We start from the raw sequence: 16,501 nt of genomic DNA, 5'->3' as shown, positions 1-16,501 counted from the left end.
TTCCATCACAAAAATCTGTAGTTCATAAAGTTTCAGAAACCTGGATATGTATTGTATTCAATGCACAAAACTGATATTATATATTTCATTGTTTCTGGATTGTTGGCTGTTTTTTCCATAAGTCTGGTATGCCCATGGTACTTAGGACTTGGTCATTTCTGTACATAGAATCTGGAATATAAGAAAAGATATTTTCTATCAGACTCAAACTTTCAAAAAAAAGTTATGTCTTTCATGTAAGAGAAAAAAGACAAAGAAATATAAGAAAAGATATTTTCTATCAGAAGCTCTAAATAAAATCTGTTAAAAAAAGATTATGTCTTTCATGAAATCAAGAAAATGAATGCAAGAGAGATAACACTCCAAATGTAAGATAAAAACTGAAAATAAGTGCAAACATTCCATAATTTTTTATGTCAAAAAACACATACCGATAATTTTTCCATTTGATTAAAAGCAAACTTTAGATCTAAAGCAGTGAAATGTCATACATAAAGTCAAAATACAAAATAAATCAATAAGAGATAACTTTTAAATTAATTTAAATCACCACCATTAACTTTACTACAAGGTGTTCAGAAACTCACTGTGCACTTATATATTTATCAACAGACACGTTTCAATATAGAATACAGGGGGTAAATATGAATGACAATTATAAACAATGTTGAAAGTGACCCCCATTGGCATCAATACAGGCCTGGAGTCTTCTTATTTTGTTTCTAAATACTGCTATCAGTTGCTGGCTTGAAATAGACTGAATAAAATATGATTACAAAACTGCACATTAACTTTCTGAACACCCTGTGTTTTCCAGCATTTCACTATTGGTTTCAGTTGTTAAGGTTTATATAAGGGGTTCTAAAACATAATACAGAATGAACAGTAAACATTTACAATTCTCTTTTATTACACTAAACTTCCAATTTCTACAATTACTCTTTCCAAGTTTTTGTTTAATTGATTTCATAAACACCAGACTAAAAACAAACAAAATATTACTTTTATTTTTTTAAAACAATCTAAGTGCTTTAATTATCGACGACTTACGGGTCTACCACTGGTTGGCACTTGTTGACTAAGAAGAGCCTGCTGTTTAACTAGAAATGTCTGATCGTCTTCAGTTGTGACTTCCATTTCTCGTTGAATTGGCTAATAATAAATAGAAATTTATAAATAAATTATATACTGTTTTACAATAAATTCATAAGAGATAAAATTTACTTGGACAATATATTATTATATATAAAAGTTTTGTCTTAGCATGTTTCTCACACTTAACAGCAAACTGACAATTTTCATTTCCACAATACAGACAATAACTGATACAACTCCATAATTATAATACTACTTGAACATATATAATGCATTTACTCTTATAACACCTTTTCTTTTGACATGGCCATTGCTTCCATTACACTGCATATGAACAATTTTGCCAATGTTGTTCACTGAATTCATTTAAAATTATTTTGATCAAAAATAATATTTCCATTGCATCAAAGCTATGTTGTTGTACTTTCTATTCCTCTGGTTTGGTATTATGTCTGTAACAAACATTAATCAGTCACATGTGAACATCATTTTCTGGCTTAACACTAAATATGAAGTTCCTCCTAAACTACGCAGTTAAAGTTTCAAGTAATAACAAACATCTTTGCTTATATTTATTTCTTAAACAATACCAATGTGTATATCATTCATCACGTTAAAGCGAACCAGTGGCTCAGTAGTAAGCCTAAAGGCTTGTAATGTTTAAATTCATGGTTTAATCCCTGAAATGGTCAGAGTACAGATAGCCCATGTGCAAATTTGTGCTTAAACCACAAAATGTTAATTAAAGAATATAGAGTAATGGTTAAAAATTAAATAACTATTCAATCAATTACTTTTTAATCTCCAAGCAGTAAAATAATGGTTCTTGAAAAAAAACCCAACAAACTATAAGTTTACAAAGGTCTAATGTGTTGCTAAATAACCAAGATAAAGTAAAACTAAATTAGTTTTTAATTAACAAGTTTTTTATAGTGTACTTTTTGCATATATTTTTTGTTTGTTTATAATTAAGCATAAAGCTACACATCCTTACTCTGCCTACCACAGGTATCAAAACCCAGTTTCTTGGGTTATAAGTCTGCAAACATACAACTCTACCACTGAGAGGCATATATTTTTGTATGAATATCAAAACTTTCTCTTGGTGTGGCACTTATAAGTTCATTTCTTTAAGGACAATGAGTTTCAGGTGAATATTCCAGCTTAGTTAGAAGTAATAATGTTAATAAAGTATATTCCTTTTGTTCAGTTTTAACATTAAATATTGATAAAGTAGGCCATTAATACTATTATATTAAATAATAAATGTTTTTCATTGTAAAAAAAACATAAAACCATTCTTTGTATCGAGTAACTTATTTGGATTACCACCATGTATATTTTTTAATTTTGTTTTTAGTATACATACAATCAGTTAAATTAGCTAAGCCTTTCACAAGTGCAAGATGTTTAATAAGACTTCTCTCAGCCTCTAATCAACACAAAAAATACTTTTACAAGTTTTGTTTTATATCAACACATATTTAAAAAGCAGTGTTCACTAATTAATCAATGGATGATTGTTTTAACTGCTAATTTGGATCTTCATTAGATGATATTTACAAATCAAATTATATTTAAAATTCAGATGTATCTCAGGATGGCTGGTATGGATATTAACACTTTTACTAATAAAGCAAAGAGTTCTCTGCTTTATTAGTAAAAGCGTTAATACGAATACCAGCAATCCTGAGATACATTTTTATTTTAACTGGGTTTCTTGTCATAACAAATTAAAATTCAGATCTTTAAGCCTGAAATAATGATCAATATTTACATATTTAAAACTGAAGTATTTAAGGACTTATATTTTTAAACCTTAGACAGTTGTATTTTTTCACATTTGCCATAAAATGTAGGTTTAGTTTTAGATACACATACTAGCAATTGCAACTAACAAATAACTTAAAATTTTAGTATATTAAGTAACATAATATGAGAAGGTTCATCAGAAACCACAAAGATCATGGAGTTCATTTACGTATTCAATAAATGTGTCTTTGTCTCCTGAAGATTACTGATTGCATTGTCCACTGAAACATGTTGAATTTTGTTTGTTTTTTTAATCTTATGCAAACAAGTTTTGGGCTGATGAAAATGATGCTGTTGTCATATTATCTTTAGTTTTAATTTAAGTATGCATAAGGGTTGGTGAGCTATTGTATTGAATTACCTTTTTCATTTATTTACAATATTAAAAAAAAACATACTCATCAAATTGAGAAAAATCTCGTTTCTTTAAAGTACAATGAGAAATGGTTTGAGATGTTTCCATATCATTTCATATGCCCATCTGGTGGTCAGTTTAAAGGTTGATGGAAGTTATGCTTACACCCATATATGTGTGTTTGTCAGTAAGTTTCTTGAAAATAACTAATGGATTTGGATAAAAGTTTGTATACATTTGGACTACGGCCTAACTTAGAAATGATTAGTTTTTACAGTATCAAGGCCACAAACAAAATTTCTCTCTGTTGACTTAGGCCTATTTTTCACACTATTTTTGCTCTGTAATTCAGTCAAAATTTGATGAAACTTAGTGGGCAAAAGTATAATGTTATTCCTTAATGTTTCACAAAAGATGATCCATGTCCACTGATAATTATAGACACAAATTCATATTTTTTCAGAACTGTATGCATTTTCCTTATAGCAAAGCCACATCAAGCTATCTGCTGAGCCCATCAAGGAGAATCGAACCCCTGATTTTAGCATTGTAAATCCATAAACATATTGCTGTACTGGGGGAGGGCATTTCAAAACTGAATATGGTGAAAGAGAAGGTTTGTACTCTACTGAGTGACTCTCCAGTTACAGATGTAAGCAACAAAATCACTCCACTAGACTTGGATACATGCCATTAAAAATAGTAATTTTTTGTTTTTTAACACAAGAATGACAGAATAGAATTCAAGAACTACCATATGGTTTTATTATGGAAGTCTTTGTTACTTACAAAAGATTAAACAAGATAACTTAGCTGTGCTCTAATAAATACTGATTCACTTTCAACATTTACAAATCAAAGAAAGCATTGCAAAGCTCACCTTTCGAATAACTGGCTTAACGATTACATCCGAGTATCGGCTTTCAGGATTGAAGGACGTGATGTTTTCATATAAAATGGAAATTTTGTTGTTGTTGTCCCACCCGGATGGACTAAATATAAAATATTAAATTTGTAGAAAAAAAAAGAAAACAGATAAGTGCTGCAAACTAATCAAATGATTAAAATATAATAAAATAAATACAGAATAAGTTAATAAAAGTAAAATCACACAAAAAAAATCAACACATTACAAAATGATACCCAAAAACAAAGAAGAACAAAAAAAAAAAAAAATACCTTTGGATGGAAGAAATTTATATTTAAAATTAGATTGGATTATCTATTAGTCTTAAATAAGTAAATTATTATTGTGAGTTTTAGGAGACAACAGTTCACATGCACATAAAACTTTTTTTTTTTGCTTCGTAATTATTACTGGATTTTCATTTTCTTTACAATAATTATATTAAATCAAATTATTAACACAAAAAGGACCATTGTCTTTTACTGTTAAACTTTACTCATTAATTACTTCTGTATTATGTGCATTTCAGGTGAACTTTAAAAAGCAACTTTAATACATTCTTGAGAATGGCTTAATCTTTTCAAATATGTCAACAGAAAAACAATTCCCTTTGTGTTAATGACTTACATAAACACTGCATCTTTCTCAACTACAAGTGCTGGTGTCTTGAATGGAAAACCGTATATTCTATGGACTAGGTATTTATAAAGTAGATCACAATTCTTATCCTCTTTAACAGAGATGTAAACCAAAGCAGCACCATCTGTCTTCGAGTTAAGAAAACAGTATCGTAAGAATGAAAAAAAACAATTATCAAACCTAACAGTACTCAAGACTTCAATTTCTTTAATTTTTCTTTCCATATGTAATAATACACATATTTGAAAATTGACAGTGAAAATTCATTCATCATCTTTTGAATAAAATAAACTTAAGAAAAATATGAATTAGAAACTTTACTATGGCTCTCAGTATTCAATGATAGATACAATACTTCATACCCACAGAAATAAAAACATCTTCAATATTTAACTCTTTGGTCTCTATTTCAAATAAACCACATTGAATGCTTAGATCTTTATTCTGTCAACTAGCTTTAAACATCACTCATATTCCACCATCCAGCTTCAGTTATTACTATTTGTATTCCACCATCCAGCTTCAGTTATTACTATTTGTATTCCACCATCCAGCTTCAGTTATTACTATTTGTATTCCACCATCCAGCTTCAGTTATTACTATTTGTATTCCACCATCCAGCTTCAGTTATTACTATTTGTATTCCACCATCCAGCTTCAGTTATTACTATTTGTATTCCACCATCCAGCTTCAGTTATTACTATTTGTATTCCACCATCCAGCTTCAGTTATTACTATTTGTACTCCACCATCCAGCTTCAGTTATTACTATTTGTATTCCACCATCCAGCTTCAGTTATTACTATTTGTATTCCACCATCCAGCTTCAGTTATTACTATTTGTACTCCACCATCCAGCTTCAGTTATTTGTATTCCACCATCCAGCTTCAGTTATTTGTATTCCACCATCCAGCTTCAGTTATTTGTATTCCACCATCCAGCTTCAGTTATTACTATTTGTATTCCACCATCCAGCTTCAGTTATTACTATTTGTATTCCACCATCCAGCTTCAGTTATTACTATTTGTATTCCACCATCCAGCTTCAGTTATTACTATTTGTATTCCACCACCTGGCTTTAGTTATTACTATTTGTATTCCACCACCTGGCTTTAGTTATCCCTCCTATCCTGTCAACTAGCTTTATACATCACTCATACTCCACCATCCAGCTTCAGTTATTACTATTTGTATTCCACCATCCAGCTTCAGTTATTACTATTTGTATTCCACCACCTGGCTTTAGTTATCCCTCCTATCCTGTCAACTAGCTTTAAACATCACTCATACTCCACCATCCAGCTTCAGTTATTACTATTTGTATTCCACCACCTGGCTTTAGTTATCCCTCCTATCCTGTCAACTTGTCACTCATACTCACCATCCAGCTTCAGTTATTACTATTTGTATTCCACCATCCAGCTTCAGTTATTACTATTTGTATTCCACCACCTGGCTTTAGTTATCCCTCCTATCCTGTCAACTAGCTTTAAACATCACTCATACTCCACCATCCAGCTTCAGTTATTACTATTTGTATTCCACCATCCAGCTTCAGTTATTACTATTTGTATTCCACCATCCAGCTTCAGTTATTACTATTTGTATTCCACCATCCAGCTTCAGTTATTACTATTTGTATTCCACCATCCAGCTTCAGTTATTACTATTTGTATTCCACCACCTGGCTTTAGTTATCCCTCCTATCCTGTCAACTAGCTTTAAACATCACTCATACTCCACCATCCAGCTTCAGTTATTACTATTTGTATTCCACCACCTGGCTTTAGTTATCCCTCCTATCCTGTCAACTAGCTTTAAACATCACTCATACTCCACCATCCAGCTTCAGTTATTACTATTTGTATTCCACCATCCAGCTTCAGTTATTACTATTTGTATTCCACCACCTGGCTTTAGTTATCCCTCCTATCCTGTCAACTAGCTTTAAACATCACTCATACTCCACCATCCAGCTTCAGTTATTACTATTTGTATTCCACCACCTGGCTTTAGTTATCCTCCTATCCTGTCAACTAGCTTTAAACATCACTCATACTCCACCATCCAGCTTCAGTTATTACTATTTGTATTCCACCATCCAGCTTCAGTTATTACTATTTGTATTCCACCACCTGGCTTTAGTTATCCCTCCTATCCTGTCAACTAGCTTTAAACATCACTCATACTCCACCATCCAGCTTCAGTTATTACTATTTGTGTTCCACCACCTGGCTTTGGTTATCCCTCCTATCCTGTCAACTAGCTTTAAACATCACTCATACTCCACCATCCAGCTTCGGTTATTACTATTTGTATTCCACCACCTGGCTTTAGTTATCCCTCCTATCCTGTCAACTAGCTTTAAACATCACTCATACTCCACCATCCAACTTCAGTTATTACTATTTGTATTCCACCATCTGGCTTTAGTTATCCCTCCTATCCTGTCAAACAGCTTTAAACATCACTCATACTCCACCATCCAGCTTCAGTTATTACTATTTGTATTCCACCACCTGGCTTTAGTTATCCTCCTATCCTGTCAACTAGCTTTTAAACATCACTCATACTCCACCATCCAGCTTCAGTTATTACTATTTGTATTCCACCACCTGGCTTTGGTTATCCTCCTATCCTGTCAACTAGCTTTAAACATCACTCATACTCCACCATCCAGCTTCAGTTATTACTATTTGTATTCCACCACCTGGCTTTAGTTATCCCTCCTATCCTGTCAACTAGCTTTAAACATCACTCATACTCCACCATCCAGCTTCAGTTATTTGTATTCCACCACCTGGCTTTAGTTATCCCTCCTATCCTGTCAAACAGCTTTAAACATCACTCATACTCCACCATCCAGCTTCAGTTATTACTATTTGTATTCCACCACCTGGCTTTAGTTATCCCTCCTATCCTGTCAACTAGCTTTAAACATCACTCATACTCCACCATCCAGCTTCAGTTATTACTATTTGTATTCCACCACCTGGCTTTAGTTATCCCTCCTATCCTGTCAACTAGCTTTAAACGTTATCCCACACACTCAGCCAACTAGATTTAGTTTTCAGTGTTATTGTGTCAATCAAAATCATTTTAAGTAAACATTTTTCTAATTTTCACCACAAATTCTTTTTTTTACAAAAAACCATACAATCTTCTAAGTTTTGAACAACAAATGAAATTAATATAGATTGTTTCCACAAAAAGAACGTTTTCTCAACCAAGATATAACACATGGTCCTATATTATAAGTCCTTCATTTCAATCTAAGAATTTAAAAGCCCTATAGATAAGAAATGTTTTTCTTTATTATGACTAAGTGATCATACAATCCTAGGAAACAAATGTCTTCGATTTGATAAAAATTACCCTGAAATAGCCTTTCATTTCATATATTTATTATGAAGTATACAGCAGAAATACATTATAAATAAACATTTGGCAATTATTTTTAATATTATTAGCTGACAATACTGATGCAATTACCATAGTTATGGCCTTGAAGGTATCACAAAATGTGAAAGCAATACCACTGTAACTAATACAGTAAACCTATTTTGTCTGTTTACAGCTGGAATTACAGTGACTACAGATAATTTTGTTTTTTAATTGTCTCCACTTTATTGTAAATTTCCCTCACATACCTTAAGAAATTTATTCAAATGACCAATTTTTCATTTTGATAGTAGAAACACTGTAAGATACAAGTAGAAAACTGTGTAATGTGGTATTATTTTGTTTAGGAAAACAAATGTTTACAAGATGGTATGTTTGTGTTTTCTTATGGCAAAGCCACATGGCTAAGTCTGCTGTTTCCACTGAGGGAGAATTGATCCTGATTTTAACATTGTAAACCTGTAGACTTACTGCTGTCCCAGCAGGGGTCCAGGATGATAAGCATACCAATATTATATTATAATAAACATACAATATCAATATACATATCATCCTGGACCCCTTTAGAACAAACATACAATATCAATATACATATCATCCTGGACCCCTTTAGAACAAACATACAATATCAATATACTTATCATCCTGGACCCCTTTAGAACAAACATACAATATCAATATACTTATCATCCTGGACCCCTTTAGAACAAACATACAATATCAATATACATATCATCCTGGACCCCTTTAGAACAAACATACAATATCAATATACTTATCATCCTGGACCCCTTTAGAACAAACATACAATATCAATATACATATCATCCTGGACCCCTTTAGAACAAACATACAATATCAATATGCTTATCATCCTGGACCCCTTTAGAACAAACATACAATATCAATATACATATCATCCTGGACCCCTTTAGAACAAACATACAATATCAATATACATATCATCCTGGACCCTTTAGAACAAACATACAATATCAATATGCTTATCATCCTGGACCCTTTAGAACAAACATACAATATCAATATACATATCATCCTGGACCCTTTAGAACAAACATACAATATCAATATACTTATCATCCTGGACCTTTAGAACAAACATACAATATCAATATACTTATCATCCTGGACCCCTTTAGAACAAACATACAATATCAATATACATATCATCCTGGACCCCTTTAGAACAAACATACAATATCAATATACTTATCATCCTGGACCCCTTTAGAACAAACATACAATATCAATATGCTTATCATCCTGAACCCCTTTAGAACAAACATACAATATCAATATGCTTATCATCCTGGACCCCTTTAGAACAAACATACAATATCAATATACTTATCATCCTGGACCCCTTTAGAACAAACATACAATATCAATATACTTATCATCCTGGACCCCTTTAGAACAAACATACAATATCAATATACATATCATCCTGGACCCCTTTAGAACAAACATACAATATCAATATGCTTATCATCCTGGACCCCTTTAGAACAAACATACAATATCAATATACTTATCATCCTGGACCCCTTTAGAACAAACATACAATATCAATATACTTATCATCCTGGACCCCTTTAGAACAAACATACAATATCAATATACTTATCATCCTGGACCCCTTTAGAACAAACATACAATATCAATATACATATCATCCTGGACCCCTTTAGTACAAACTTACATGTAAACATGAAGGATACACTGCAAACAAAACCTTCTCAGTGTTTGTTGGATGAAGTCAAAATGCTCGTCTTTGTAGTCATAATCTCGCTCTAGTGTGGACATGTAATCAGTCTAAAAAGAAAAAAGGGTAATATTTACATGTAAATAAAATAATTTTATAATGGTTTACTTTTACATGCAGAATTTTATAGTTTAGAAATAAAGTACAAGGCTTTTTCCTTCTTAAGTATATCAGCTCATTTAAGCTGCAATCTTTTTAATGGCACAGCCAGGTTTTCCAGGGAGGGCAGAAAATTTTTAAATAGGAAGGTAAATTAAAAACTGAAAGTGATCTAAATTTTTAATCAAATGTAATAGTATTTACAGAAGTTTCACTTTTTTATTATTATATGATACACAATGTATTATCAATGATATGCATAAAAGCAGAAAAATAATGTGTTTAATATGTTTAATTGTTTTTTTTTGTGGGGGGGGGGGTTGGTCCCCTCCTCCCTTGGCTATGCTTCTGAATCTTTTAGAGGATGAGTTACACATTACACATCTTTCAAATAAAAATCTCTCATCATATACACATTACTTTCAATAATTAACTTTGAATACCTTCTACTTATGGTGCAGAGTAATTAATCAGTTTTTTTCTTAAATAGTATCAAATATTACAAATTGAAGAAAATTAGAGCTACAAGAACCTGTGTCACAAAAATATAAAAGCAGCTTCATAAACCTGAATTAATTTCAAATGCAAAACCTTTCTCCTTATTTCACATTAAATATAATTCTTTATTGCAGGCAATATCTGCTCATCTGTCAGTTATTTAAAACACTTTCATTGCTTTGAGATACTCATGGGTTTATCTTTATAGCTTTCAAAGTGATTGTTTTTCTTCTGAGCCAGTGAAACAGATTGAATCGAATGTCCTGAACAGTTTGCCTTAAATTAATCTAAGATCATTTAAATTCTTTCAAAGCTCAAGCATCAGCAATTAAGGATATACTGATGTTGTTAAACATAACCATGAAAAGTTGTCAACTGTGACGTAAATCTGTTGTTCCAAATATTCAGAGCAAATTCCATAAACACCGAATCCAGAAGAACGTAGTAATTACTAAGAATGGCAAGGAATAGAATACTTACTTTGGTGACAACTACAACTACATCAACTCCAAGGTTGTGGGTTAATACATTTTCATCTAATGGTAAATCTATGGTATCCTGTTCAAGTCCTGTTCCTTTTTTTAAGGATGTTATACTGTCTACTACGTCTCCTGGTTCAGTGTATTCCTGGAATCGTTTTAGAGCTAAAAATATAATAATTTGTATTGTTTCTAATAATTATAATAATAAAAAAACAAGTGAGAATTGTATCTATGAAACCCCATTGTTCAAATTTTGAACTTTGACTCATAACCTTCTAAAGTTAACCACGTACACAAATTTGTATGTGATATCCATTACCTACATTGGATCAAAATCAATCAATCCAATCTCTGAGACATCCTGTCCACAAGATCAGAATGGACAGGAGTAAACTAAACTTTGCATTGGGGGCATAAAAATTAAAACTTTAATATTCTATCTCAGACTTAACAAGTTTCAAGTCCCCTCATCTTTCAATATGCACACTTTGAAATTATACATAAATAATAAATAAATAGCTAAAATTACAAAGCCAACTAATCCAGCAACAAAGATAAACCTAGTAAGAAAAACATCTTAAACAAATCTTTCAAATTAAAATAAGGTTAAAATGACATTATAAAAGGAATATCTACACATTGATATATTACATTAATAACAGAAAGCTCCTGTGGCGCCACCTGGTACCTAATAGCATTTACTGAAATTCATTCTGTAAACAAAACAGAAAAGCCTACCTTTATTTTAGAACACAATCTACACTATTTCATGGGTTTATTAGACATTATAGTAATGCAGAAATTGAATTGCCACTTGGATAAATTTGAAAACACAATGATATCTAAGACACTTTACAATTTCTTTTGAGAGATGAAAAGAACGGTACGTGTAAGAAATATTTACCTTGAAGAGAGATTTGACTCAATACCATATTTTTCTTAGCACATTTGATCAAATTACGATCTTCTAGAGAAGCAGTAACATTTAATACCAAACTTTCACTCTTAACATAAGTCTGATCTAATGTGATTACTAATATTTTAGAAGAAAATCTTAAGTTGAAATATCCTTTTTCAAATTTAAAGCTTCTTCTTTAAAAAAAAAAGATAAATAAAAAAAAAAAAACATCAGTTGAATAATTTCAAATAAGTTAGTTTAATGCACTTACAAATAAACCAACACATTATTTATTTCATTCTTACTATATCACAGAGCACACAACTCTTTTCTTATTATAAAGTTTATAAATGTTATGAGAACAAAGTCACACCACAGCCTTTTTAAATGATTAAATTGGTAATTTCTTAACTTCCTCAGTAACAGTTAGAGCCAAGTGACAAACTTGATAAGTCAACCGATTACTTAGAAGTATGGATTACATCAATTTCACTTGAAATAATCAAAATTACTATGAAATTGACTGATGCCATGAAAACAAACAATAAATTGAGATTAATGTGTACAGTTATTCCAACTATCCAAGTATTCAAAATATTGAAATTAGGATTTCTCATTATCATTTTTAATTAATTAAAGGATGTTCAATTCCTTTGATTAGTATTATGACTCAAAAATAATCAACTAGTCTAAATTATTGTTTCAAATTATTACTACTTTATTATTCCAACTATTGTAGTTTCAGGTAGAATAACCAATTAATAAACCAAATTGCACTATTCTTCCACTTTTGGTAACAGTCTCTCTCTCTCTCTCTCTCTCTCTGTATGTATGTATATATATATATATATACACACACACACACACACACACACACATTTGTTATAAAATAATTTCTCCCTATTTAATGCATTATTTATGAAATTATTTGTTTCTTACCATTAACCATACATTTATATTAAATAAACTTACATTTTCGTTTTTGTTCTTCCAAAAACTCGGGATCTAGGTTTAGCCTATCAAGATTTTCTTTTAATATTGCAGTCCAGTTCTCCAAGGACTCCATCATAATCCATGGCTGAGTCATAGATACTGTCAGGAGGACTGTGGTGTGGGGAAAAGTGTTTTCATTCACAACATACTTGAGGAGATTTCTGTGCCATGAGTCTCCATCAAGAACCCACACTCCAAGACGTGTGTGATCTGAAATTTTTACAAGTTATAAAAGGATTAAATTTTTTTATAAAACATTACAATAAGTAATGAAAGGAATTTATGATGGTTCCAAATATCACAATTAAATATTGTTAAGTAAAAAATGTTTACAAGAACCTCTTGTTTACTGAAATAATCTCATTCAAAAGCTATCAGGATTTTTAATTTTCTATTAGAAACTAAAACATGCATACTATACAAAAACCATTACTTATCCTGATTTTAACAGTCCAAATATTTAGGTTTAAATTTGTTACAGAGCAGCTTCTTCAATATACCAATTCAGAAAATTTTAAGATCACCGCTTTCTTTTAGTTGAGGTCCTGCATTATCCCTCACTTTCATATTTTTTTGGTAGTTAAAATTAAATTTTGCTTAGAACAAGGCAAAAAATTAATATAATGTTCTCAAACAAAAGGTGGAAAAAGGAAAATAAATATTTTAAAAATTAAAATATCAAAACTGAAAATGATTTAGTACATGTACTTTTTTCTTATGGTCCTTTATTTCTATAGTTTTTTTTTTTTTTTTCATAAGGGCTAATATCTTAATTGTGGAATAATTAATGATTTCCAGACTGAAAATGTCACTGATATCACTCATTTTTGCCTCCTCATATTACAAGCACTTCATGAAACTTAGTAAAACAACTTAATAAATAGAAACAGTATCTAGTTGAATCTGTATATGTATGTATATCTTCAACTAGATACTATATATATATATATATTGAAATTTCAAAATTTTGTTGAGATATTAAGAAAAAAATCATTTTGTCCTAAAATTTATTGTTCATCAGCAAATTAAATTTAGTTAGTTTTAACTTTATTAATTAAATTATTTTTTTCACACACTGTTTTGCAATTGCAGTAGTCATCACTCCTACTTTTATAATTACTCAAAGCACAACAAAAACTGACAAAGATTTTTGACCTATGACCTTACCTGTTACAGTGGTGTCAAATCTAGCAGAGAGACAATACTTATGCTAACAACAGTTTTGAATGAGATCCATTTAGTTCTAATAAATATAATTTCTTCAATTTATTCACACTGTTTGAATATGATAAATAAATTTAACAATAATTTTCTATAAATACGTATTTCGTTCACTGGTGTATTTTGCTGTCATCTATCATACTTTTTAAACAATTTGCCATAAAATAAAAGCTTAGAAGTTTCCAAACAAACATAATTTAACACAAAACCATTTTTTAGGAATAAATAGAACATCTAAATGAAACTCTAAGATAATTCCAGATTTGTGGTTTGATTCTTAGACTTCTGAACTTTCCACTAAAGTTTGTTGTTCTTTTCCACAGGAACTACATCTAATCTCTTTCCTATGATACCATCATACTACTTTATTCACTCTACACTGAGTTAAATGGTTTATAATCTGTTCTATTCAGTGGTATTAACTTTGATTGCAGCTGCTGTCAAAGTTAACGAGCTGATTTGCATTCGTATTTATTTGTTGTGTTTGAATTTTTCTCATAAAATCAAAGAAAACAAAAGAATATTGCATGAGAAATAAAAATTATAATTTCAAGGAGTAATACTTTCTCTGAAAATATAAATTATGCTTTGATATGGGCAGAAAAATTAAAAAAACAAAAGAAGCTATAACTGTGTTGTTTACAGATGAGACTCCTCGCATGGTATGCAGAAATCCAAGTTTAAACATTTGAAAGAATGCCAAACTCTAAAATAGTTTTGAACAAAACTGAAATCAAGTCAGAGTCAGAATGATTAAGTTTACTAAAAGTCTGAAATTTGATAAGCAAATGTGCACTAGACACCTGAAAGGTGGTTAACATGTCCAAACAGGGATGTGGCTGTAAGAATAAGAATTTTTCCTTAAAAAAAACCAAAAAAAGTTGAAGATATTATGAAAATTAATTGACAAGAAATTTATTTTACATTTTAAGTTTATTCTGTATTTGATTAACATTTAATAATTTTGAATAATTATCACAGTACCATAATTACTAACCATCCCTGTATTCATCCCTGATAAAAACATAATAATATTCTAGCCCTGAACCCTTTTTTGGATCTTCAATCCCTTGCAGTTTAGCAACCAATGAAGTTTTCCCAGACTCATCATCACCTGAAAAAAATAAAAAGAACTACAAAACTGTACAAAGTGGTATTTTTACAAAATGTTAATGTAGTAATGCAGACAACATGAATAATAAACTTTTATCACAAATAATATAAAAATACCTTTTTACAAATTTTTCTAAACTATTCTTTTATATAATTGACCTCATAAATTGTATATATACATATTTAGTACAGTGTACAACACTAGTTGTATTCATTACATATTCTTACAGCTTTAAATAATTTAACATTTACATATATCCTACATATCCTTTAATCACAAGAGACCTTTTGGTCCATCCAGCCTATACCATCTATTAAACTTTAAAATAAAATACATAGAACCAGCTCTTATCATTAACATATTCATGAAACCTTCCTTTAAAGTGCCTTAGGTTAACTGCACCCTCTACATCTGAAGGCTCCCTTCCAAGAGCCAACCACACTGTTAGAAAAATAAAACTGTCTTAGTTTGAAGATGACTCCTACTCTACCAAGATTTATACTTGTGGCCCCCTAATCTTGCCACTCTCACCATTAAGTATGGAAAAAACAACAAACTGATGCATCAACACTATCAAATCCCTTTACAATCTTAAACACATTAATCAGAAGTCCTTGTAACACTTCTTTTTATATAGAGTAAAGAATTTCAGATCTTATTTGGTCATTGTATGTCAATTTTTTTTATTCAGAGAAACACCCTCCTCTGAACCATTTCCAACAACACAAAATCTTTCTTGATGCAAGGAGTCCATAAATGAACACAGGATTTCAAATGTGGCCCAACCATACACAAACATATACAAATTATTGTATTATAAATTTTTAAACAGCAGAAATATATGATGAACTCCTACACACATTACTTTATCATAATTTGAAGAATGAATTAACCATTAAAATATAACACAATCATAAAAATATTTTGTCTGCACTGCTGTAATGTAGAATTTTAAGATTTATCAAAAAAAAAAAAATGTTTTGCATTATGAGCACTGCTTCAAAATGTAGTATTTCACATAATTATTTTAAAATATTATTATTATAATTATTTATTCCTGTTAGCATGATTGAATGTTAATAAAATAAACAGAAATTTTGAAAAAAAAAGTTTTGTTTTTATATATTGCATGAACATATTTGCTACAGGCATGTTTAAAAATACAAATGTTTCAAAACTTAAATATAAACACTGTA

The 16,501-nt window shown here is 30.5% G+C and overlaps 1 protein-coding gene across 3 annotated transcripts in view; it reads right to left on the bottom strand.

Moving 5' to 3' along the window:
- Nucleotides 1–16,501, bottom strand: part of LOC143237271 (cytoplasmic dynein 1 light intermediate chain 2-like) — a 33,826-nt gene that overhangs the window by 11,986 nt on the left and 5,339 nt on the right. Inside the window, exons 3-9 of one of the 3 annotated variants that reach the window (XM_076476337.1) lie at nt 15,176–15,305; nt 12,950–13,180; nt 11,078–11,241; nt 9,957–10,050; nt 4,797–4,932; nt 4,143–4,254; nt 1,051–1,152 (exon numbers count right to left, since the gene is read on the bottom strand). In XM_076476337.1, the coding sequence (XP_076332452.1) occupies nt 1,051–1,152; nt 4,143–4,254; nt 4,797–4,932; nt 9,957–10,050; nt 11,078–11,241; nt 12,950–13,180; nt 15,176–15,218 (882 nt within the window). In that variant the 5' untranslated portion in view covers nt 15,219–15,305. Of the gene's footprint in view, nt 1–1,050; nt 1,153–4,142; nt 4,255–4,796; nt 4,933–9,937; nt 10,051–11,077; nt 11,242–12,949; nt 13,181–15,175; nt 15,306–16,501 lie in introns of all 3 variants that reach the window. The other 2 variants (XM_076476335.1, XM_076476336.1) reach the window with 2 other exon arrangements.

This window comes from Tachypleus tridentatus, chromosome 13 (assembly GCF_004210375.1).
Source record: "Tachypleus tridentatus isolate NWPU-2018 chromosome 13, ASM421037v1, whole genome shotgun sequence".
NCBI classification, from domain to species: domain Eukaryota; kingdom Metazoa; phylum Arthropoda; class Merostomata; order Xiphosura; family Limulidae; genus Tachypleus; species Tachypleus tridentatus.
This window is presented reverse-complemented; position numbering and strand designations above follow the sequence as displayed.